Source organism: Podarcis pityusensis (genome assembly GCF_964106645.2).
Source record: "Podarcis pityusensis genome assembly, chromosome: 13".
NCBI lineage: Eukaryota > Metazoa > Chordata > Lepidosauria > Squamata > Lacertidae > Podarcis > Podarcis pityusensis.
In genome coordinates this window covers 718,592-744,132 of record NC_138038.1, presented here as the reverse complement: position 1 = coordinate 744,132, position 25,541 = coordinate 718,592, and the positions used below count along the sequence as shown (strand labels likewise).

At 43.6% G+C, this 25,541-nt stretch overlaps 1 protein-coding gene across 10 annotated transcripts in view; it reads left to right on the top strand.

The window, feature by feature from the left end:
• Positions 1-25,541, top strand: part of KIAA1671 — a 212,717-nt gene that overhangs the window by 122,879 nt on the left and 64,297 nt on the right. For 5 of the 10 annotated variants that reach the window (XM_080979172.1, XM_080979174.1, XM_080979173.1 and 2 more), the window contains 5 exons: positions 12,789-13,029; positions 13,122-13,299; positions 14,823-14,947; positions 16,062-16,192; positions 22,760-22,877. In XM_080979172.1, the coding sequence (XP_080835298.1) occupies positions 12,789-13,029; positions 13,122-13,299; positions 14,823-14,947; positions 16,062-16,192; positions 22,760-22,838 (754 nt within the window). In that variant the 3' untranslated portion in view covers positions 22,839-22,877. The remainder of the gene's footprint in view (positions 1-12,788; positions 13,030-13,121; positions 13,300-14,822; positions 14,948-16,061; positions 16,193-22,759; positions 22,878-25,541) is intronic. The other 5 variants (XR_013978975.1, XR_013978976.1, XM_080979175.1 and 2 more) reach the window with 2 other exon arrangements.

Here is a 25,541-nt window from a genome sequence, read left to right as displayed (position 1 = left end):
TTCATTGGCATTTCATCGCCTTTCCACTTTTGAGCTAGTAAAATTTTAGCCACTGTTGTAGTATACATAAATAAATTTTTCTTGTCTTTTGGCAAATCTTGACCTAAAATGCCTAATAAGAAAGCTTCTGGTCTTTTAACAAAGGTTATCTTAAACATTCTTTTCATTTCATTATAAATCATGTACCAATAGTTTTTAATTATTTTACAATTCCACCACATGTGATAAAACGTTCCTTCTTTTTCTTTACATTTCCAACACTTATTGGAGCTTGTTCTATACATTTTGGCCATTTTCGCTGGTGTAATAAACCATCAGTACATCATTTTCATATAATTCTCTTTTAACAATACACAATCAGTAAATTTTAAAGTTACTTTCCATAACTTTCCCCAGTCTTCCATTTGTATATTATGACCTATATTTTGTGCCCATTTAATCATTACCGATTTAACCTCTTTCGTCTTTCGTCTCCCATTCTAACAATAAATTATACATTTTCTTTAAAAGTTTATTATTATCCTCTGTAATTTCTCTTTGGAATCTAGATATGGTATAACCGAATCCTTTCTTGTTATCTTCTTTAAAAAACTCATTTAGTTGGCAGTGTTGCAGCCAATCATGAACAAAGTCTCTAATCTCATAATCTAGTTTCCATATTTATCCTTTTGACTGATATTCCCTCTGTTGGGGCAACCCACCAGGGCATTTTTTGTTATAATAAATCTTTATATTTCCCCCATACTTTTATTAATGATTTCCTAATTATATGGTTACGGAAGCCTTTATGTACCTTCCCTTTACTGTACCATAAATACACATTGCCAGCCAAATCTATTATCATGTCCTTCCAGGTCTAATAAATCAGTATTTTCTAATTTGACCCAATCCCGGATCCAAGTAACACAGCTCGCTTCATAATACAATTTAAAATCTGGAAGGGAGAATCCGCCTCTATCTTTAATATCTGTTAATATTTTATGTTTTATTTTTGGTTTATTCCCTTTCCAAATAAATTTAGAAATACCTTTTTGCCATATCTTGAAGCAGGCCGTGTTATTGTCTGGAATAAAAACAACATTTTTGGCAATACGTTCATTTTAATTGCTGCAATTCTTCCTAATAATGATAGGTTCATTTTGCCCCATATTTCTAGATTCCTTTTTAACTCATTCCAACATTTTTCATAATTGTCTTTATAAATATTGATAATTCTAGTTGAGAGCCAGATCCCTAACTATTTCACTTTTTTATGGGTTTCTATTTCTATGGTTTGAAATAATTCCTTTTTATCTGCTTCTGTTAAGTTTTTAATTAATAACTTGGTCTTACTTTTATTTAATTTAAATCCTGCTATTTGCCCAAACTCCTGAATTTTTCTATCAGCCTCAAAAGAGAATTTTTGGGATCTTCAACTGTGATTACCAGATCATCTGCATAGGCTTTCAATTTGTATGACTTTTTCCATACTTTAATTCCTTTAATATTTTCATCTGCCCTTACATTTCTCGCCAGGACTTCTAGGACCAAGATAAATAATAAAGGTGATAACGGGAATGTATTTTACATTCATCTGTTACCACCTGATTGACAATTAATTTCGCTTTTAGATTTTAATATATAGCTTGAATTCCTTTTCTGAACTCCCCCCCCCCATAAATTCTCAAGAGACATTGTCAAAGGCTTTTTCAGCATCTATAAACATTAATGCTGCTTGTTTTTCATTTCTCACTTCCAGGTATTCTATAATATCTATAATGTTTCTTATATTGTCTTTCATTTGTCTGCCTGGAAGGAATCCTACCTGGTCATGATGTATATACTCCTTCATTACTATTTTCATTCTATTGGCCATTATATTAGCAAATAATTTATAATCATTATTTAATAATGAAATTGGTCTATAAGTTTTTATTGATGCCACATTGGCATCTTGTTTTGGAATCAAAGTTATATAAGCCTCTTTCCATGTCTCTGGGACTCTAATATTAAGATTTTATTCATTATTTCCTGTAATGGTATTACAGTTGATTATTTAATTTCTTATAATATTTTGCTGATAGTCCATTTGTTCCTGGCGATTTCCCTGTTTTTGCCTGCTTAATTGCATCTAATATTTCTTGCTTTGTTATCTGGGCATTTAGAATTTCTAATTTTTCTTCTTTAATTTTTGGTAAATTACTAGCTTTCAGATATTCATCTATATCCTTCCCCTTTTCACATCCTTTCCTATATACCATATTTTTCGCTCCATTGGACGAACCGGACCATAGGAGGGGGAGAACAGGGGAAAAATTTTTTTCTTGTTCTCCCCCTCTAAAACAAGATGCGTTCAAGGTACATTCACCAGAGCTTGTGGGGCTGGCGGTGGGGGAAAGCGCTGCTTTCCCCCACCGCCAGCCTCAAAGATCCCTGAAGCCTTTGGAGCGCAGCGCCCCACTGCCCTGCAGAGGTTTGCGCGCAGCCGTCCCCAAGCTAGAGCAGCGAGATGGAGCCCTCCGTCTCGCTGTTCTGGCTTGGGAACAGCCTTGCTAGCTTCTGCAGGACAGCGGGGTGAAGGCACCCCACTGCCCTGCAGAGGTTTGCGCGCAGCTGTCCCCAAGCTAGAGCAGCGAGACGGAGCGCTCCGCAGTGCTCCGTCTTCCTGTTCTGGCTTTGGGCTTAGCGGCGCAGCCTGCATTCGCTCTAGAGGACGCACACACATTTCCCCTTAATTTTTGGTGGGGAAAATGTGCGTCCTATAGAACGAAAAATACGGTAATTCTGTAAAATATTTAACAAAAGGCTTCCTAATTTCTTTTGAATTGTCTATATTTTTTCCATTTTATTTTATTTTATTTATGCTATTTTTTTTTGCTCGTTTTTATTCAACTGCCATGCTAATAATTTCCCTGGTTTATTTGCATATTCAAAATACTTTTGTTTCATTCTTTTAATTTTCTACTCTATTTCTTGATTGATGATCATTGAATATTGTGTTTGTAATAATTTTATTACTTGCTTTGTGGATTCTTTGTTTGGTTTGCATATTAGTTCTTTTTCTTTTTTCAATAATGCCTCTAATATTTCTCTCTTCTTTTTCTCTCTATTTCCTCCTATACGTATTTTGTTGGATAAATAAGTCCCTCATAACCGCTTTACTAGCATCCCATACTATCTGTGCTTTCGTACCCTTATTTAGGTTAAGCTCAAAATAGTCTCCAAATTCCTTTTGTGCTTTTTAAAAAATTTATTTTTAAATTGAATCTAATAAATCCTCATTTAATCTCCATCTAAAAGTGGATTGTATTTCATTTTGCATTTCTAAAAATAAAGGATTGTAGTCTGAGATTGTTCTTGGCATTATTTATATTTTCCTTACCTTCAGTTCTAATTATTTAGACAGCCACATCGCATCTATCCTTGCAGTGCTTTCATGCACTTTGAATGGAAAGTGAATTCCCTATCTAATAGATGTTTATTTCTCCAAATGTCTATCAAATTTTAATTGCCCACCATCTCACAGAAGGTTTTGGTGAGTCAGTCCTGTTCAGTATCCTTCTTCCTAAGTGTTCTATCCATTTACAATGACACGACTCCATTCAGATTACCCATCAATATCATTTTCTGATCTGCGAAATCCATTAAATCAGTCTCTAATTTCTTATAAAAGTCCGCTTTTTTATCAATAGGGGCATAGATTCCTATTAATAAAAATTGTTCGCCTTGCACCACGATCTGTACCACTATTACTCTTCCTTGGTCATCTTTAAAAATTTGTTTGGGCTCGAATTTTGATTTAATATAAAGGACCACTCCACTTTTTTTTATCTATCTGCTGTTATAAATTCCATTCCTAATTTTTTATTACTTAGGACTCTTTGGTATTTGCTTGCTATATGTGTTTCTTGAAGACAAACTATCTAAATTTTGTTTGAGAATTATATATTTTATTCCTTTTTGTTTTATTATTTAAGCTGTTTACGTTCCAACTTAATACCTTTAAATTTGCCATTTTGTTTTACTGTTTGTTTTTACCTACGACCTTGTCTAATATTCCCCTTTGTCTTGATTATATAAGTTATCTACATCCCCTCCTGTTGCTCCGCTTATTGGATCTCTGCCTGTCCCTCCTGCTGGTCCCATTGGATCTTGACCTGTCCCTCCTACCAGGCCGAGAGGGCCTAGTACTGTATATGGGTTATCAAATTCAAAATCTCTGCCATGTTTTTGCCAGAATTCGTGTGCTTGATCTTCATTTGCTAATCTATATTTTTTGCTTTTGTATTTAAAGGAAATTCCTTCTGGGAATTCCCATCTGAATTTTATTTTAGCTTTAATCAAACCATTTGTTATATAATGGATTCTCTGGCGTCTTTGTCATAAAATCGGGGGGATTTCCTTGTAAATGGCCACCTCATTACTGTCAACCTGGAGACTGTTTTCATAATTTTTTGGAGAATAGCTCCCCTGACCCCAAGCAGTCTCCAGGTTGCTTTCTAGCTCTAGAAGTCTTCAAACGAAACCCGGAGCAACTTGATTCTTCCAGATACTCCTGACTTTCCCCCAACCAATCAGCAATTGTCTTGGCTATATATGTCAACAAATCTTGTTTGTCCCTCCTTCTCTGGCAAACCTCTTATTCTGAGAACATTGGATTTTTGCCTCATCTCAAGGAGGGCAAGCTGTAGCTGTAGCTGCCCGACAGACCTCTCAGGTTGCTCTTAATTACCTCTTGTTCTTCCTGCAATTCTTGGGTGACTTTTTCCGTTTTTTGAGTTTTGGTCTCCAAATTTTTAACGGTTATTTCCATGGCATCTGTCACCGTTTTTGTATGCTTTTCCATCTCCCCCCTAATATCCTCCTTGACACTATCAAATTGTGTTTGCATTTGTGCCAGCATTTCCTTTTTAAAGTCTCCCAAAATGGAAACCATCTCAGATGCTATACTGCCCTCAGGAACTGAATCTCATCGACCTGAGAGGCCTTTACTTCTTACTAGTTGGAGATGCCATCCCTTGCTTACTTACAATTTTATGTCTGTTTAAGAACAGACATTAAAAACACTGGCAAAACAATGGCTTCACAGTGTCACTCTTATCCAGGGATCGGCAAGGTTTATCTCGCTTGGGCTGGTTCACTCCATGGGCCAGATCGTGCGCATGCATAAGCATGCGCAGCCATGATTTCCGGTGTCTGCTGCGCAGACGCGATTTTCGGCACCACAGAAGCGAGTCCCTGCGTTGCGCTGCACTGGTTTAGCACCGCGTGCGGGGGCTCGCCGAGCAGGCAGCTCAGTTCGGGGGCGGCTTGTGGGCTGGTTAAATGACCCCCATGGGCCGCTTGCCTACCCCTGCTCTTATTAGTTGTTCAAGGCCACCTCTCAGATTTTTGTTTCGGTTCTCAACCTAATAACAAGAGCAAACAGGATGGAAATGAAAAAAATCAAACTGTTCGCAGAGACATAGTATGTTCACCAATACAAAGAGTACGCATTTAGCAAATATGGACAATGTAACTTAAGGTTTATAGGAATTTAAAGATTAAACAATTTAAAGATTAAACCGTAGGCACAGTTAATAAAAAAAATAAAAAAAATGTAATGCTGCTCACGGCTGCTCAGTTCTATTTATTTATTTATTTATTTATTTATTTATTTATTATTATTATTATTTACTGAATTTATATACCGCCCTATACCCAGGTCTTTCAGTACTTCCAAATAGTTCCTGTCACACGTGGGTAATTGTAAATTGTAAATCCAAAATGTTTATACATCCAAAATAATTGTAAATCCAAATTAATATGATATTTTCCTTACACACTGGTCTTCACCATTCTTCATATTATTTCTCACAACGTATGCCCTCCAGCTAATTCCAGGCGCTCCCCCGTCCTGAGGGTCCCTCCCAGAGTTGGGTGAGTGTTCACCTGCTTAGTTTTGGGTCTGATTTGTGAAGATCCAGGTGTTATTAATCCAAAATCCAGAAAGCTGGTGCTCTTTTGTCAAGCTCCAATTTAAAGGATATTATTCCAAATCAGGACTAATAGAGCACCTTCCAAGTTTAGTGTCAAAACCAATCCTGTTAAATTCCCAAAAAGAAAAAAAAATAGTTCTTTTTTTAAAAAAAATATTTTTTATTAAGTTTTCCATTTTAACAATCCAATCAAATCACATTAAGTATTCCAAATTATACATATACATATCAAATAATCCAAATATTCTGCTGAGTTATTAATTTTTTATTGGGACTTCCCATGCTTCAAGTTCAGGGGGGCGGGGCTCTGATCATCTCATATCTCTACTGCTTTTGATAGTCATTTCTAATAGTTCCTTTAAATCTTCCTGTTGTTTTCCTTCTTTCATGGCCTCTGAGTTGTTTCCACAAGCGAGTTGAAGTAAAATGGTGTGTTTCTGTGTGAATTTTATGTGTATGATACCCCTCTGTCCTTTGCAGTATCTCCTCACATGGTGGTATTTCTGCTGAATCAATCCAAAAGTCTTTTCGCTGCTGGCAGCCGCCATCTTCTCTCAGTTCCGATGTAATCAGTTATAAGCGTCTGCTCATTAATTTTCCCAGACCGGTTGCATCAAACATTAGCCTTTCTAGGGGAGATTTACCAAATCGGACTTGAAGTACAAATACAGTAGCATATTAAAGGCTCACCTCCCCCTATGACTATTTATAATTTTGCAGCTCAGTCTTATTCCATCATGGTGGATTTCCAAATTAAAAATGTGTCATGAATCCTCCAACACAATCTAGGAAACCATCCAAAAAATTTTAACATCCTCCAGCGGCTAATGAGATCCTGCTTCTGTCTAATATCAACAGTTGGAGAATATTTTATCTTCTCCCAAGCAATTCAAAGATCAAAAGCTTTAATTATATAATATTGTTATTTCCACACAGTTTATAGTTTTAGAACCATATTTATATCAACAAATAGAAAACCTTTCAGTCTCGCTTGCTATAAATGATGTAAACGGTTCTTCTGCGTTGTTGTTTTTTGCCAAGTATCATAATAAATCAGAATCAGAATACAATAGTAAAAAAGGCTCCCTCCCCTCTTTCCGTTCCGTTCAGTGTACCATCTTATATGTTATCCTTTTTCCATATCTCAGTGGCTGGCTTAATTGGCAGAATAATTTCCCCCTCCTCACTCGAAGCATGTCCAAAACTTAAATCCAGTTTTTCATCTTAAGAAATGGAACTTGGTGCTCTTGCAGAGACAGCGTCTGGGAGATCCAGACTCCCTCGGGGGCTTTCCATCCAGTGCCCTCACCCCCTCCTTCTTTATGAAATTGGGGCTGGTTTGTTGGGCATCCGCGGATGACACTGCATCTTCCCATACCCCAGGAAGATTTTGGGAGGCTGATTACTCCCATCTCAGCCTCTAATTACCCCGTGGGAGCCGGAGTGATGGTATTTTCAGCCTCAAGCGGAAGTCCAGAAAATATAGTTCTCACCATAGAAGCGTCCAATATTGTCCTTTAAGCACTTACAAATCCTTCCCTTGCAGTTGGCAGATTGCCAGAAAACGGAAGTTGACTTCCTCTTTAGTTTCTGTTTTGCCAAATTTTATTTTATTTGGATAAAATAACTTTTAAACTGCTTATTGTTCTTCAGCTTCAATTGTTGTTATGCAAATTTCCTGCTTGCTGCGGCAGCCTGTGACTTCAGCAGGCAGAGCTGCGATGAAGCCTGGAGTGCGCTCCACTGCACTCCCCCCCCCTCAGCAAGGTTCTTGGGTGGGCGGTGGGAGCTTGGTGCTTCTGACGGACCACTCAACACTTCACTAACCTCAGTGAACCTTTGTGTGTGGGGGGGTGCCTAGCCCTGGCACGCTCCACTCTTGTCTCTGCAAGCCTCAGAATGATCACTATTTACAGAGCGATCAGTTCCACGCTGCCATTCCGCTCGGCAGGAAACTGGAAGTGAGATGCGCAAATAAAAGATGGAAGGCACCTGGCTTACTAGCAGTACATATGAAAAGGATCTCGGGGTCTTGGTGGACCACAAGCTTAACATGAGTCAACAGGGTGGTGCAGCTGCAAAAAAAGCTAATGCTATTCAAGCCTGCATCAACAGAAATGTAGTGTCCTGATCAAGGGAAGTAATAGTACCACTCTATTCTGCTCTGGTCAGACCACCCCTGGAATACTGTATCCAGTTCTGGGTGCCACAATTTAATAAAAATGTTGAAAAGCTGGAACGTATGCAGAGGAGGGCAACCAAGATGATCAAGGGTCTGGAAATTGAGCCAAATGAGGAGCGCTTGAAGGAGTTGGGTATGTTTAGCCTGGAAAAGAGGGAACTGAGATATGATAGTCCTCTTCAAATATATGAAGGGCTGTCCGATGGAAGATGCAGCAAGCTTGTATTCTCCTACTCTGGAGGGTAAGACTTGAACCAATGGCTTCAAGTTACAAGAAAGGAATTCCGACTAAACATCCGGACGAACTTCTTACAGTAAGAGCTGTTCGATGGTGGAACAATCTCCCTCAGGAAGTGGTAGACTCTCCTTCCTTGGAGGTTTTTAAGCAGAGGTTGGATGGCCATCTGTCATGGATGCTTTAGCTGAGATTCCTGCATTGCAGGGGGTTAGACTAGATGACCCTGGGGTCCCTTTTAACTCCAGTTCTATTATTCTATACTCTGCACCTCCCATAGCACCATGGGTGTTTCTTCTCACTGCTATGAACATGGTACCTTAAGCCCTTATCCTGTCATGCTCAACACTTTTAAAGTGCACTGTTTTTGTCCTTGAGCTCCCCTGACGTCCAGCTTTCCACTTTTTTCATCTTTTATGAAATTAATCTCTTGTATCACACTCTGATGGTCAAGTGTCTCCCTCCCCTTCTCCTCTTATTCATGCCAAGGCTTTCTAGATCCACCCCAGGGCTAACTTTCCCCTTTGCCCCATCTGAGGGCTAATAATAATAATAATAATTTAGTTTCCCCAGCCACTCTGGGTAGCTTCCAACAAAGATTAAAAATACATTAAATGTCACACAGTAAAAACTTCCCTGAACAGGGCTGCCTTCAGATGTCTTCTAAATGTCAGGCAGTTGTTTTTCTCTTTGACATCTGGTGGGAGGGCATCCCACAGGGCGGGTGCCACTACCGAGAAGGCCTGGTTCCCTGTAACTTGGCTTCTCACAGCGAGGGAACCGGATCTGGCGCTGGATCTCAGTGTCCAGCCAGAACGATGGGGGTATACTGGACCGAGGCCGTTTAGGGCTTTAAAGGTCAGCACCAACACTTTGAATTGTGCTCGGAAACGTACTGGGAGCCAGTGTAGGTCTTTCAAGACCGGTGTTATGTGGTCTCAGTGGCCGCTCCCAGTCACCAGTCTAGCGGCCGCATTCTGGATTAGTTGTAGTTTCTGGGTCACCTTCAAAAGTAGCCCCACATAGAGCACATTGCAGTAGTCCAAGCGGGAGATAACTAGAGCATGCACCACTCTGGCGAGACAGTCTGCGGGCAGGTAGGGACTCAGCCTGTGTACCAGATGGAGCTGGTAGACAGCTGCCCTGGATACAGAATTGACCTGCGCCTCCATGGACAGCTGTGAGTCCAAAATGATTCCCAGGCTGTGCAACTGTTTCTTCAGGGGTACAGCTACCCCTTTCAGGACCAGCGAGTCCTCCACACCTGCCCACCTCCTGTTCCCCCCAAAACAGTACTTCTGTCTTGTCAGGATTCACCCTCAATCTGTTAGCCACCATCCATCCTCCAACCACCTCCAGGCACTCACACAGGACCTTCACCGCCTTCACTGGTTCTGATTTGAAAGAGAGGTAGAGCTGGGTATCATCTGCATATTGATGGACACCCAGCCCAACCCCCCTGATGATCTCCAAGCAGCTGCATATAGATGTTGAAAAGCATGGGGGAGAGGATGGAACCCTGAGGCAGCCCACAAGTGAGAGCCCAGGGGTCTGAACACTCATCCCCCCCCCCCACTTTCTGGACACGACCCAGGAGGAAGGAGCAGAACCACTGTATAACATCAGTTATCCATCTTTCCAGGCAGAGGTCCATCCTTTAATGCAGGGGTCAGCAAACCTTTCCAGCAGCAAACTTTTCCCCTCAGACCTTGTGGGGGGCTGGACTATACTTTTTGGGGTGAAATGAATGAATTCCTATGCCCCATAAATAACCCAGAGATGCATTTTAAATAAAAGGACACATTCTACTCATGTAAAAACATGCTGATTCCCGGACCATCCGCGGGCCAGATTTAGAAGGCAATTGGGCCGTATCTGGTCCCCGGGCCTTAGTTTGCTTACCCATGCTTTAATGCTCTAAGTCTTAGTGGTGTTGGGGGATTTTGTCCTGAGCTTTCCTTGTGAAAATCATCTCTTTAAAGCTGAATCAGTGCAAACCTTATTTCAGGTATTCTGTGGATTGAGGTTTGCTCTGATTGAGCTTTAAAGAGATGGTTTTCACAAGGAAAGCTCAGGACAGCTTTAAATAGCAAGTTTTCATGGGGAAAACTGTGGAGCAAAAAGGGGGGTGCTCAGACTTGGAGCCTAAAACCCTGTAAAGACTGAAAGAAAGGCAAGTGTGGCCAACGGTCTCCATTCTTCCACATCAGGGCATATTCGGTTAAAGCAAACTAAGCAAATTCAGTTAAGGCAAACTAAGGCCCAGGGGACGGATCGAGCCGAATTGCCTTCTAAATCCAGCCCGCAGATGGTCCAGAAATCAGCATGTTTTTACATGAGGAGAATGTGAGCTTTTATGTAAAATGCACCTCTGGATTATTTGTGGGGCATAGGAATTCTTTCATTCCCCCCCCCCCCAAATATAGTCCTTGCCCCCCTCAAAGATCTGAGGGACAGTGGACCGGCACCCTGCTGAAAAAGTTTGCTGATCCCTGAGTTAAAGATATCCTTCATTGCAAATGGTGAGGTCATTAAGAGCTCATTAGGAGGTGGTCTTAACTGACCTGGAGAGCTGATGAGAAGAGGCTGCCTTTGGCTGCCTGGTGCTGCCATTTCTGGGCAGAAGAAGCTGCCTAAGGATTCTGTTCTTGAGTGTTCTCTTTTCAAGGCCTGTCTGCCTCTCAATCAGTCGGCACCAGAGCTTGAAAAATATGCCTGTTCAGTGTCTTTTTAAGGCAGCAGCCTCTTAAAATGGTGCTGTGAGATGATGCTTAGTTGTTTCAGGCTTCTGTTCACTGTTGGTGAGTTCAGACGTGAGCAGCCTTCCCTGGGGTGGGAGGGTGGAGTTTGTGTCTCAGCCAGGTGGCCACCTGCTAAGAACAGCCAGGCCCCAGGAGGTTGTCAAACTATTCCACACTTCTGCTGCTGTCGTTAGAAACCATTTGGGAATGCTGATTTCGCCAGGAAGGGTCCCTTTAGGGGATGTCACTGAGTTACCATCCAGAACAATTGCTGAACTGGGACTGGGGAGCCTGCCTAACTCCACGTGGTCCTCTGCAAGTGACCAGTTCAGATCTGTCTTAATAGAGGGTGAATAATTGTGGGGAGGGGGGAGCTGAAGCAAAGGAGGAGTTGAGGGAAGGAAGCAGACAGGTTGCACAGAGAAAGAGTGCTTAGTAATGCTGCTGGCCCTGTGCACCCCCCCCCCTTTGTCTTTTGCCGTGGACAACAGCCCTTCACAGGAGAGGAGACCCCCCCGGGTTTCAAAAGCCAGCCTAGGTCCCATAGGGGTCCATGGAGGGAGCTGTCAGTCTTTAGCCATCTGGGACCAGGCTGAAATGGGCTTTGCTTTTCCATTCTTCTCAAACACCTCCTGCATGTGACAACCAGGCTTTCCAAAGCCTGATACTCCTTTATACCTCCAGCCCCCTCTGCTGCCTCTTAGCAGCCCCAGATAATCCCTTCAACCTGAACCATTGGTTTGATGTTGGTGTATAGAAGCCTGTGGGCATGCAGTGTGTGGGTTCCCAATCTGGCCAACCACTGTGGGGAAAGAGTAAGGGACAAGATGGTTCTTTGGGTATGATCACTGGGGCTTTTCTCTTAAAATGTTCATCATTCTCTTCATGGAAACTCCGGAATGGCAGTTCTGCACTTCCTTCCAAGATGCAGTCAGTGTGCACACTGTGGCTTCCTTGCTCTTGATTCATTTGGTGTGCTTTTTCTTCAGGGTGTTTTCTTCCTTGGTACCTGGACTCTTCAGTGTTGCAGGGCATCCTGGGACCCCCTGCCTCTCCTTGGCTTTGTAAACATACCACTTCCTGTGCTCTGTGGCAAGAAAGGGGCAAGAAAGGAAGAATGCCAAGTGAGATAATAGGTTATTGTCAGTATTACTACTGTTATTCATTAACTGTCCTCCTCCCTAAGGTCCCAGGGCAGGTTACAACATTCAAAAACAGCATCGAAAACAGTTTAAAACAATTTAGAATCACAGAACTAAGAGGGATCCTAAAGATACACATCTCAGGTGCCAAAGGCCAGGGTTTCAGCATTTCCCCAAGGCTGTATAGTGCAGGTCCCACAACTCAGGGGTTGCAACAGAGAAGGCCCTCTCCAGCCCCCCACCCCCACCCTGCAATCCTGAGGGAGCTACCAAAAGGGCCCCCTCTGCTGATCTTAACATCTGGGTGGGCCTCTAGGGAAAATAGCACTCCACATGTTGTTTGTGCCATTGAGTCAGTTCTGGGGACAAGAAAGGTGGGCCTCCAAACACAGGAGGTGAGGCTGAGCTTTAAGCAGCCTGCTTCAAGAGGCAGCTGTCTCCTGGGTTGGGGGGTGATTCAGTCACCACCCAGCCTTCCCTGCTTTGTATTCCTCTGGCTAACCACTGCTCTGTTCCCCTTGGTTGTCGTAGCTTTGTGCCAGAGTCCCCTTCCTCAGAAAGCAACATGGCTTCAGCCCGGAAACAGCCCCCCAGCAGCCGGTTCTCGTCCTTCTCCTCTCAAACAGATCCTGCCTCTGCAACCGACCAGCATGATTCCTCCAGGGACCACAGGAGCACCAGTCTGGACCGCTTCAGCACAGATGTAGAATCTACAGACGGGGCTAAGGCCCCTGCGTTAGCAGGGGACGGCCCAGACTTCTCCTTCCTGGAGGTAAGTTCTTGAGGCATGTCTCCCTGAGGGACACATTGCAGGCAGTGTTGCAGGTCTGTGTTTGACAGCATGTGTGTTTGTTCTTCTCAAAGCAAACTCCTGTGCTGGACTCGAGTGTCTTGAAAACCCGCGTGCAGCTCAGCAAAAGGAGGCGCCAGCACCGAGCCCCAATTTCCCACTCGCTCAGAAGAAGCACCGGGGGAGACACTGAGCAGCGGCTCTCTGTGACAGAAGAGGCAGACAGCACGTGGTTGTTCAAGGGCTCCACAGGTAGCAGAGGGAAGGTGTCCTGTGCTATATAACCTGTCCCAAGTCCCCAGAATCTGCCAAATAGTTCCATGAGTGATACAAGTAAGCGAGCCAAGCTGCAGGATCCCAGCCAATTTGAACCTGGATTACTTGCCATCCTTGAGCACGTTGAAAGGGTGTTGGATAGCCCAGAGCTGTGTGCCTGGTCGTTGTGCCCTTAGAATAGTGTCCAACAGATACATTGTCAGGTGCAGCTACATTCTCTCTAGCTTCCTATCTGGATGGTTCACTGTGAGGGAGAGGTGAGGTGGGAGACCTTAGCCAAAAGCACATGGAACTGGGCACTTCCCGCCTTTGTAGGTTAGAAGTACCCATCAGTGCGGGCTCCGAGACTTTCATCATCATCTTCGTCCACTTGTTTCTATACTGTTTTCTGGCCAAGACCCACAAAACGGTGAACAAATTAATATGAGAGACAATACAATAAAGCTATAGTAAATACAAATGTGGATGTAAATCCATTTAGCAGCACACGGTGATTCAAACTTCATACTTTCCCAAGCTGCATTTGTGCTCGGACCAAAACACAGCTGCCACCCACAACACAATGGCCCATGCGACGGGCTTCTCTCCGGAAGCAGCTGTAGCTGTGGGACTCACTGGCTCAGCCTTCTGGCTCTTCAACAGGCTGCAGTTCTCCAGGTGCAAATGCAGGAAAGAAGGGAGGGGGAGGCTAAACTTGATTTTCACCTCCCAGCCAGCAAGGATCTTATTACTGCTGCCCTGCTACCTCTCCAGTCACCTCTGTACCTGGAAGGGTCAGGAAAGGTTGTGTAGACCCATAATTCCCCCATGGTGCCTCTGGTTGCAAAGCGGGTGGTTGTTGGAGCAGCAGTGGGCCCTTGGCTAGTCTTGGGGCCACAGTGCCTGACCTTTCCACCACAGGGAGATTGGAGACAGAGGGACCTGGTCAGCAAAGTCACAGAGGCCTGGGCAGGAGCAAAGATGGCAGAGGGTGAAGTCGCATCCCCCGGCTGACCAAGCTGCTTTCTGGTCCTTCTGGCTTGGGAGAATTGATTGGAAAGTCATCCCAAGGACTGCTTTGAAATATATAAAAGGATGTCACATAGAGGAGGGAGAAAGGTTGTTTTCTGCTGCTCCAGAGAAGCGGACACGGAGCAATGGATCCAAACTACAAGAAAGAAGATTCCACCTAAACATTAGGAAGAACTTCCTGACAGTAAGAGCTGTTCAACAGTGGAATTTGCTGCCAAGGAGTGTGGTGGAGTCTCCTTCTTTGGAGGTCTTTAAGCAGAGGCTTGACAACCATATGTCAGGAGTGCTCTGATGGTGTTTCCTGCTTGGCAGGGGGTTGGACTCAGTGGCCCTTGTGGTCTCTTCCGACTCTATGATTCTATGATTCTAGGAGACAGAAGCTGCTGGTGGGAGGGGTCCAAGCAGTGGGTTTCTAGCCCTGTGTTTTGTGCCTTCCCTCCCTCCCTCCCAAAGTGTCTGAAGCCTCATGAGTAATCCTCATTCTTAAGCAGAAAACTCAGCCAAGAAAGAAGACTCTGGTGAGGACGGAAACCCACAGCCAACAGAGAGGTCGCCCATCTCTCAGCTGCAAAGGCTCCCTGTCTTTCCAGGGATGGACCACTCAGCCCTCAAGGTGAATGTTGGTGCACCCCCCCCCCCATACACACTTGTCCTTAGCATTGGGAACCTGTCGTGGAGTATATTTCAGAGACACTGTGGAGAGGTTGATTCTGCCTCAACCTGCGCTGAGAAACACGTGGTTCTAGTTCATGTAATTTGGTAGCACAAGAAGAGAAATGTCATGGGGGCACTTTGGGTACCAATGGGAATACCTGGAGCCCATTCTGAGCCCCAAAGGCACCTGAGGGTGGGCTATGGAAATGGTGTACCTCACATGTTGCATGCAAGGAAGCAGTGGAACGGTGTGGGAGGAAGGGGCCAGTGACTGGAGACTGGGAACAGGATGCCCAGTAAACAGCTGGGAGGCCCATGCCCTGTGCTGTGAGCCTCCATTCAACGCTGCCTGAAGATTTAGGAAGCTGCCCCTTACCATGTCAAAATGTTTGTATTATTGTATTATTGCTACAATTTATTTATTTATTGCCTTCCAAACCACCATCTCAAGGTGATTTACACGTCAGATAATTAAAAGCAGTTAGAAACACTAAAGTAACAAATACATTTGAAACAAGATTAAAACCATACAAAATAGGCATTCATTGCAAAGTCCATGGTTTATCTGGTTGGGAAAGCCTGTTGGAACAAAAATGTCTTCAGCTGTTTCCAGAAAGTGGACTCCTTCCGTCTCTCATCCGAGATGCTGTTCCACAGAACAGTTGCAGCTGCACTAAAAGCCCTGTCCTGAGTTCCTGTGGAGTAGGGTTTTGGGAACTTGCAGGAGAGACTGTCCTTCAAACTGCAGAGATCTGCTGGGTGTCTAAGTGTTAGGGCAGTCTGGTCTCAGCCTGGTCTCCCCTCAAAGGCCTCCTCAGGTCTTTTCCACGAGCTGCTCCTTGATTACTTGGTGACTGGATGCACTAGCCGGGTGCTCCATCCCTGAAATCATGCCCCTCCACATAATGCATAACCACCCTTGCCTGGTGATGGCCAGATGGCACCAGGCCCTTGGCTAGACATTCCTTGGAGTGAGCTCATTGCTGATGGGTCCCTTTCTTACGCTGCCTTTTGTGAAACTTGTGATCCAACCGTGACATTTACCAGAGGGTTCCCCTCTCGCCACCCTCCAGGCTCAACTCAGGAAAAGACATGAACCAGATGGAACAGGAGAAGTGCAGTTGTCCAAGTCACCAAAATTCCCATTTCAGGCTGGAGTTCCTGCTGGCAGAGTTCTGCCTGTTGGCACGGAGAAAGAAGAGAGGTGAGGAGGCTTGTTGTCAGGGTGACATTCTGATAAATTCACCTTTAAGTTTTTCTGCAGATTTTACTGCTTTGCTACTTGTGAAAGCCCCACCTTCTAGCTTCCCAAAAGTCTTTTGGTTTCTGAGATTCCAGCAGGGGTTGCCCAAATACTTTAAATCCTGCCTTTATAGTCATAAGGGCTGGTGACTTTAAAATTATAAATCTTGAAGTAGAATTCTACAGCTTATACAGTGGCACCTCAGTTTACGAACTTAATCCATTCTGGAAGTGCGTTCTTAAACCAAAGCCGTTCTTAGACTGCGGTGTGCTTTCCCTAATGAGACCTCCCGCCGCCGGTGCCCTCCCACCATTTGGCTTCCATTCATAGACCAAGGTAAAGTTTGCTAACCGGAACACTACTTTCAGTTTTGCGGAGTTCGTATTCCAAATAGTTCATAAACAGGGCTGTTCTTGAACCAAGGTACCACTGTACTACATTCAAGACTACATACAGACCCTATTCTCGTCCCCAGTTTTGAGACTGTATTTACATAAATACCAGCACTTTGCTGAGTTTTTGCACTTTAAACATTTTTTAAATGAGAAGTGTGCTTTCAAAAGGCATGAAAAGCCTCTTGGGGAAACTTGGGGAACTCATGCAGTTTCTTTGTTTTTGGATTGCCCTGTTTCCAGCCCCAGATAAGCTACTATTTTCAATGTCTGTATTTTAAATTTTTTCTTCTTGTTCTGTGAGTGAAGCCAATAAGGAATCAGATTACCCGTTTATTGTGAGGACCATGCCTGTACACAAACATCAACACAACAATAGTTAAAAAATATTAAAATTCATTACATACTACGCCAACAAAACCTTCATCCCACAAAATAGAAAGAGAGGGAAAACAAGCAACGAGTTAAACAGACGATGAAGGGGTCTTTACATTGTCATCCATAAATCTTTCCCTGGCTTTCATGGCCTTCATCACAAAAACCGCTACCACATGGGTAATACGTGGGTTTGCATCAACTAACAAAAATTTTACTCTATCTTCAGGATTGGTTATAGAGTTGGGTATAATTTGCAGCAATGCGTCTCTAAAGCCCGAGTAGATGGGGCAATAGAGGAGGTAATGTGTAAGATCCTCTTTAATTTTCATAAGGCAAGGGCATAAACGATGTTCTACTGGGGTTTTTGTGAATCTACCGGTCAGATATGCAGTTGGCAGTGTTTGAAACCGTGCCATAGTAAAAGCTCTCCGAAGGGTGGGATCAGTGATCTCCACCAAGTAGTTGGCACAGATTTTGACTGCTTTTACTCGGGGAAACCAGTAGGAAAACCCAGAGTTTTTTATCTTTGTGGAGTCCAAAAAGGCGTCTTTTTCAAAGATCCATTCCCGAACTTTATCAGGGCTCCACAATTTGAGGGTATTAAACTCAGGTAGATTGTATCTGGATAGGATATCTAGTAGGTTTTTATGCCAAGTAGTATTATTTTGTAATGATACAAAGGCTTGTTTAGCCAATAAGGTGTTCGGGGCATCTGTGAGGTTGCTGAAAAAACGCAGGAATCTTAAGTTGGCCCTGGCAGACACAGAAGGTAATCCTACTTCCACTCTTAGGAGAGCTGCCGGAGTACTCTGAGGGAGGCCTAGAATTCTTCTGAGGTAAAAATTTTGGAAGATTTCAAGCCGTTCTAACAGCTTCTGATTCCATCCCCAGAGTTCTACTCCATATAGCATCTGGGGAATCACTTTTCCAACAAAAGCTTTTAGTGCCGGGATCACCAGTTGCCCTCCCCTCGAATAAAAAAAGCTGAGCAGAGCACCGATTGTCCTACGTGTTAGAAGGGCTACAGTCTTGAAGTGGGCAAGCCAGCTAGATGTAGCTTGGAAAGTGATACCAAGATATTTAAAAAAAAGACACTGTTCAATTTTGTGTTCATCTAAAGACCATCTAAATGTGTGGCGAGCTCTAGTAAATACCACAATTTTTGTTTTGTCATAATTTATCTTTAGAGAGTTTTGGGAACAATAAGCTGCGAGCCCCTCCAGCATGCTATGTAGGCCCCTTCGAGTAAGTGCCATGACAGCCATGTCATCAGCATATAGTAATATATTCAGGTGTTTGCCTTCCAGGGCAGGAGCTGATGACTTATACTTTGCCATATGTTGAACAATGTCATTTATATAGAAATTAAAGAGGAACGGCGCTAACAAACAGCCCTGTTTAACCCCTTTCCCCAGTGGCAGTGGGTCAGTATAGTTGCCTGACATCCCAGTTCTGATTTTAACTGTGGTGTCTGAATGTAACTCTCTAAGTATTTTGAGAAGTCGTCTATCAATATCTGTTTCATATAGTTTTTGCCATAATTTGTCCCTACAGATTGAATCAAAAGCGGATGTGAGATCTACAAAAGCCACAAAAAGTTTGCTCTTATGTACCTTTGTATACTTATCTATCATTGTCTGTAGTACCAAACAATGGCCTGTTGTACTATGGCCCTTTCTAAACCCTGCCTGTTCCGGATTAAGCAGGTTAGAGTGGTCAGCCCAGTCAACCAGTTTATTTAGCAGGTAGCGAGTATAAAGTTTATACACAATGTCCAGGAGACTTATGGGGCGATAGTTTGAGGGGTCTTGGGGGTCTCCCTTCTTATAGATGGGGGCTACCAGGCTCAGTTTCCAGTTTTCTGGGATTTTGCATATATCATTTATTACCGTAAAAAGTTGGGCCAAAATAGCAGCCCACCACTGGGCATTTAGTTTAAACACCTCAGGAGGAATCATATCCTCACCGGGAGCTTTGCCATTCTTGAGTGTTTTAATTAGCTGTAAACATTCTGATTCGGTAACAGGATCCCAGCCCGTTAATAGATCGTTTTTAAGAGGAGGGAACTGGCTCGGTTTAGCAATGTTTGGAGCTGTATATAGCCGGGAAAAATGTTGGTACCATAAGTTAGATGAAATACTGTTGGTTACAATTTTCCCTTTGGGTGAAACTCCCTGAGCAATTATTTCCCAGAACTTTTTGTCGTCCCGCAATTTGATCGCTTTGTCAAGTGCCTCCCATTGTTCCTTTCTGTAGAGGGATTTCTTAAATTTTAGAGTATTTTTATAATGAGAACGCCACCTGTGCAGGTTTTCCAATGAGGACAGGGTCCCTTCCTGTTTTACCTTATTTTGTAATTTCCTAAGCAAAGATCTTAGATTCCTACAGTCTTTGTCGAACCAGGCCCTCAAGTTGTTTTGTTTTTTGGGAGGGTTGGAATTCGTGAGTAGTGGGAAGAGCGACTCTGAGACCTGCTGAAATGTTGAAAAGGGGTCAGAAATAGATGAGATACACTGGTCTCTCAAGGCCAGTAAGTCTGATGAATGCAGGTGTAGTTTGATTTTAGATTCCAGGTCGCTGTTCCATTTACGCCTACGAAGGGCCAGAGTTGGAGGTGGGTCTGCACAGTGATTGCGGTATTGCGGATCCTCCAAACCACGGGGAATTAGTGAAATTGGTATAGGAAGATGATCACTCTCAATTCTATTGAAAGTCCTGAAGCCCTGTGACCTCTCCAAGAGTTTTGGGGAGACCAGGATATAATCAATAACGCTCGCACCTCTAGGTCCAAGAAAAGAAAAGAAACCCCCTGACCTGTCCATATGGGTACCATGCAAATTATACAAATTATGTTTGAAGGCAGTCTCCATTAATGTAATGCCTGCCTTATTCAAGACCTTATCGTCAGAGGACCAGGGAATAAACCAATCTGCCTCTGGCAGGAACTGAGATTTAGAGCAGTACGTATTAATGTCATTTCCTATCCTGGCGTTGAAATCACCTGCCAGCAGGATATCCATGCCAGGGAGTTCTAGTTCAGCCTTCTCCAAACATAGCTCTAAATCTTCCCAGATTTGTGACGACTGGGGAGGGGTGCCTATGGGAGGGATATATATATTAAAGCAAAGGAAATCTCCTCCTTCACTGCTAGAAATAAGTAAGATTTGTAAATTGTTACTCTTCACCCACTGCTGTTGCCGGGCCTTGCACTTTAGCTTGGTAGAAACAAAAGTGACTAAACCACCACTAGGTCGGCCTCGGGAATTTGGTTTTATCGCAGGGGTAGCAAAGGCTTCGTATCCCTGTAAAGAGGGGACATGGAGATCTAGACACCATGTCTCCTGTAGACATAAAATCTGAAATTTTGTAAGGAAATCCAGAAGGTCGACGTCACCCTGCTTAGATAGCCATCCCGCCACATTCCAGGATAGAATGTGGAAATAGGGTGATGGTGGAAATAGTGGCAGTCAATCTCTTTTCCGGTGGTTTGAGGCTCCTGAGCTGGGCTCCTCCTCTATCTGCCCTGCTTGGTGGTTCCAGGTTTGAGGTCGCTGGTCCCTAGATAGGTGTGATAGCTTTAACTGAGGGGCCAATAGGTTGATTTGGCCCAGAGGATCTTCGATGACACCGTTACAAATATCATGTTGTTCAGCTGATGTATCATGATGTTCAGCTGGTTTTCGCAGAGCAAGGGTTTTGCCGACCCGTATAGGCTGTACAGGTAGCAGGTCGACAGCTGCATCTTGCGTCGGTACTGCTAGCGGGTCAAAATTTGACAAAAGCTGTGGATCTTGATTGCGTATTGGGCTTAGAATAATGGAAGCCTCCAATTCCGGCATCGAGGCATATGAGGACGAGAGCATTTCAGACTGGTCTTGCTTGGGTAGTCCAATGCCAGGCTCGTTGCACGTGGAGACCAGGGTACCAAGCGGGGGGTGTAGGAAATCAATTAAGTCATTTGCGGGCAGGCTTGCCACTCCCTGTGGGGTAATAGATCCCGGCTCCATTCCCCCGTCTATTTGTTCTTTATGGCGCACAGGCCCAGCATCAACACAGACAGCACCTATCCTGGTGCATAGCGGTGTACGGGTCAGATTGGTGAATACCCTTGTAAAATAGATGTACCATTTTCTTGTACGGTTTCTTAATTTTAGAATCTTTGCAACGAAATGGGCAGATCTAAAGTTAATAACCATACATCTCATATAAGGTCCAGAAGGCAGCCATGAGATGTCCACGATATCTACGGGGCGTAATGTCTGCCCCAGCAGTTGGGTCAGGGAATTTGTGACCGAATGTTTATCCGCCCATTTGTTATAATTCAAGGGGTGGTTTCCCACCAGTACTGCAAGTTTGCTGTTCTGGAGTTGCAGACTTGAGTTTTGTACTTGGTTGGGCAGGCATCTCACTTGTTTTTGTGCAAGGTTGGCCTGCACACTTGGGCAGGGGTGAGCGGAGTTTGCAATATTGTTAAGCTGAGGAAGTGAGGGGGGGCAACTGAACAAGCCAAAGACTTTTTCAAGCTTCTTTTCGATCCCATCCAGCCTTTTATATAAGTTGGTGATGGTATGTGTTATCAACTCAGTCTGGCAGATTAGCAGTTCCAGTGCCTCTCGGTCCTTGTTTAACTGGGCTGGTGACTGGGATAATTCAGGTGAAGTTTTTTGCAGGGACTCAAGAGTCTGTTCCATCTGTTCCTTCATACACAGGCTCGAGGCTAGTTGTGGGCCATCCACAATGCCGGCAGGCTCCTCATGAGTAGTACTGGGAGCAAGGACCTCATAGCTGTTTGCTATGGGGAAGTTTCTACAGATCTCATTTAGGTCATTGTCAGGCAAGAAATCCCTGATATTTGTCTGTTTTTTGGCAGTGCTCGTAGCTTCATTGGAATGCTGCCTGCGGCGTTTCTTCCCTCTCATGTCGGCAAGAAAATAGGGAGAAAATTTCTCAAAATAGCAGGGTCAGGGCAGGTTGTGCTGTTAATGAGCCCTACTCCCTTTAACAGTCTTTATCTGCCGCGTTTTCTTGCAGATTTATGGGAGAAGTAGAAATAATCTAAACCATAAAACTTCTAAAATAAACGCCTTAAGGCATCTTAGAGCCCTTAGAACCCATCAAAGCAGATAGTAAAAACATAGCTTTACCGAGCATAAGACAAGGCTGCCGCTCACGTCGCCATCTTGCCAGAATGCAATCAGATTCCAATAAGGAATCACCCAGCAGAACTGTGTCATCCTGTTCGCTGCACCTTCTATCAGATTTGGTCATCTGGCAGCATCTCAAAAGGCAAACAAAGGCTTCACTCATGGTGTCAGTGGGAGGAAGCGCAAAGCAGTTGCTGAGGAAAGTGGGCCGACACCACCTTGTCTTTCTGGGTTCAGGCGACCATAATCACCAGCCAGGGCTGCATTGGCAAGACTTCCAAACTTCTGCCCCAGCATGATCAGCTGTGAGGGAGCAATGGCTGCACATCCTGCCATGCAGTGCAGAGGGAAAAGATCCTCCTTTAGATGCATTAGTAGGATTGAATCCGAAGGTTTTGCTGAAACTTTGGGCAACCAGGATGTGTTCCCCGCCTTCTCACCTGTGCGCAAAGAGGACCAAACAAGGGCTAATGGCAGAGGGAAGATGGGCTTGCGAGAAGCAGGCACCCTCCTTATTTCAACTCCCCAGTAATGAATTTCTCATGGAAGGACCTCGAATGGGATGTGCATTTGTTTGTAAAGGGAGTGACCCAGGCCTGTTTCCTGCATTCCAGGTCGGAGGAGCTGTCTCCACATTGGCTGAAGGAGCTGAAGTCCAAGAAGAGGCAGAGCCAATACGAGAACCAAGTGTGACGACCGAGGTCTGGAGGTGGCAGCAGTGGCGGTGATGGGGTTGAGTGGCCTGTTGAGTGGAAGAGGGTCTGCAGAGCAAATGAGCCTGGCCCAATGCAGGGGGGAAAGGGCGGGGTGACCAGGGGCCATCAGCCATAATGTCTCATTGAGGAGCTCTGGATTCCAGATGCTGGGGTGGCGAGCATTTTTTAGAAACTTTTTGTTTTTTTGAAATCATTTTTAGTTGGTTTTACAAATACAGTGGTACCTCGGGATGCGAACAGGATCCGTTCCGGAGCCACATTCGCATCCTGAAGCGAATGTAACAAGCGACAGCGCGTGGGCGGGTTGCGGTTTGCTGCTTCCGTGCATGAGCATGACGTCATTTTGAGCATCTGCGCATGCACGAGCGGCAAAACCTGGAAGTAACGCGCTCTGTTACTTCCAGGTTGCCGCGGAGCGCAACCCGAACATGCTCAATGCGAAGCACATTCAACCCGAGGTATGACTGTACAAAGTTATAAAAAGTATCCAAATATATATCCATATATAGAGATTTCTCCAAATCTTGGGACTTCCCCCGATCCACTCCATGGGGTCCCATTTTAAACATTTAATCAGTGATGGCCAAACTTGGCCCTCCATCTGTTTTGGGACTACCAATTCCCAACATCCCTGACTACTGGTCCTGTTAGCTAGGGATGATGGGAGTTGTAGTCCCAAAACAGATGGAAGGCCAATTTTGGCCATCACTGCATTTATTCTTTGCTACTGCAACTTTTATATCAATCCATATTATACATGGTAATTGTTACACTACAAATGAAATCAAAGTCCTGCTAATGTTTCCATCTGCTTACAGTGGTTTCCTAAATAACTTATAAATTTTTCCCATTCATTTATAAAGTTTTTGTCCTCTTGGTTTCTGAGTTTTCCAGTCAGTTTTGCCATCTCGGCATGGTCCATCAGTTTGGTTTGCCACTCCTCTCTAGTAGGAACTTTGTGTTCTTTCCATTTCTGGGCTAGTAACATCTGGGCAGCTGTTGTTCCATACATGAAAAGTCTTTTCTGTTCCTTTGGAATGTTGGTACCTGTAATTCCTAATAGAAAAGCTTCTGGTTTCTTAAGAAAGGTTATTTTAAGCATTTTTTTCATTTCATTATATATCATCTCCCAGAAGGCTTTTATTACCTTACAGTTCCACCACATATGGTAAAAAGGTACCTTCTTTTTCTTTACATGTCCAGCAGGTATTTGTACTTGTCCTGTACATTTTTGTCAGCTTAGTAGGTGTTAAATATCACTGGTACATCATTTTCATATAGTTTTGTTTCAGTGCACTGTAAATTTCAAGTCTGTTTTCCATAACCTTTCCCAATCTGCCATTTGGATATTATGTCCCAAATCCTTTGCCCAGTGTATCATTACTGACTTGTTCATGTTTGTATGCCACTCTAAAAACAAACTAGACATTTTGGACAATAATTTAACATTATTTTCTAACAACTCTTTTTGAAATCTTGATATTTCACAACTAAAACTTTTCTTTTTATCTGTCTTAGAGATAGAATCTAATTGGTGATACTGTAACCAATCCGTTAATAAATCTCTTATCGCCTCCTAGTCGGCCAATTTTTTCAGAGATATTGTTTCTAAAGCCACCAAGATGTTTTTTGTTCTATTAAGTTTTTATATTTTCCCCTTATCATAAAAATTTATTTTCTTATTAAGTGGTTCTGAAAACCTTTATGCACCTTTGCCTTTTCATAACATAAGTATTTGTGCCATCCAAATCTATTATCGTGTCCTTCTAGATTTAAAATATCTGCAATTTGTTTCATGGAACGCTGGGGACAGTGGATTGGGTATTTCCTCTCGCATGACCTCAGGCAGGAGCAAAGACTTGTGGGAGGCAGGCACTTCTTCCTCAGTTTTTTTTCTCCTGCCTGACTCAGCAGTCTGTTTTACCTGGCTTTCCTTCTTCGGATAAGTTTTTCAATTTTGATCTCATTTTATTATTGCTTTATTTTATCTAGTCCTGCTTAGTTTTAGCAACTTACCCCGTCTTTGAGTCTTGCATACACACACACACTCTCCAAAAAATATTTCATCCCTCCCCACCCTGGTTGTTTCCCTTAGCAACCTTAGTTCTTCTTGTTTTTAGTTTATTTCGTATACTTTCTTGCAGAGCATCCTTGTATAATGTTCTCCTTCACGGTCACTGAATATGCTCGTTTTTTGCATGCTGTGGCTCCGTTTTGCCACATTTATCAGATTTAAAGATGGGGGGGTGGGATCCTACCCAAGTCTTTTTGCAATTGCAGCTCAATTTTAGTGGCTGCTGGCTCCAAATCACCACCTCATTTCTTTGGTGATTTCTATAGCCTTTAGCCATTATTTTCTGTATCATTTCAGGCTTCATTAAGGCTTCATATTGACTACTCTCCTAGTTCGTGGTACGGCAGAAGGAGTTGGGGTTATTATTCCTCAGCAATATATTCTCTTCCCAGTTCGCAGTCATGGCAATGGAGTGAGCAGGCACTGATAGACTGCTTCTGAACCTCCTAGTTAAGGAATGATTCAATTGTTTATTATTATTTTCACTTATTATTCTGCGTCTTGCAGACCCAATCCACTTGTGACTGCATTGGAGAGATGTATGTTTGTGCCATTTCCCATAGTCCATGATTGTGGCATTGGAAGTGAACGCATTCATATTTATCT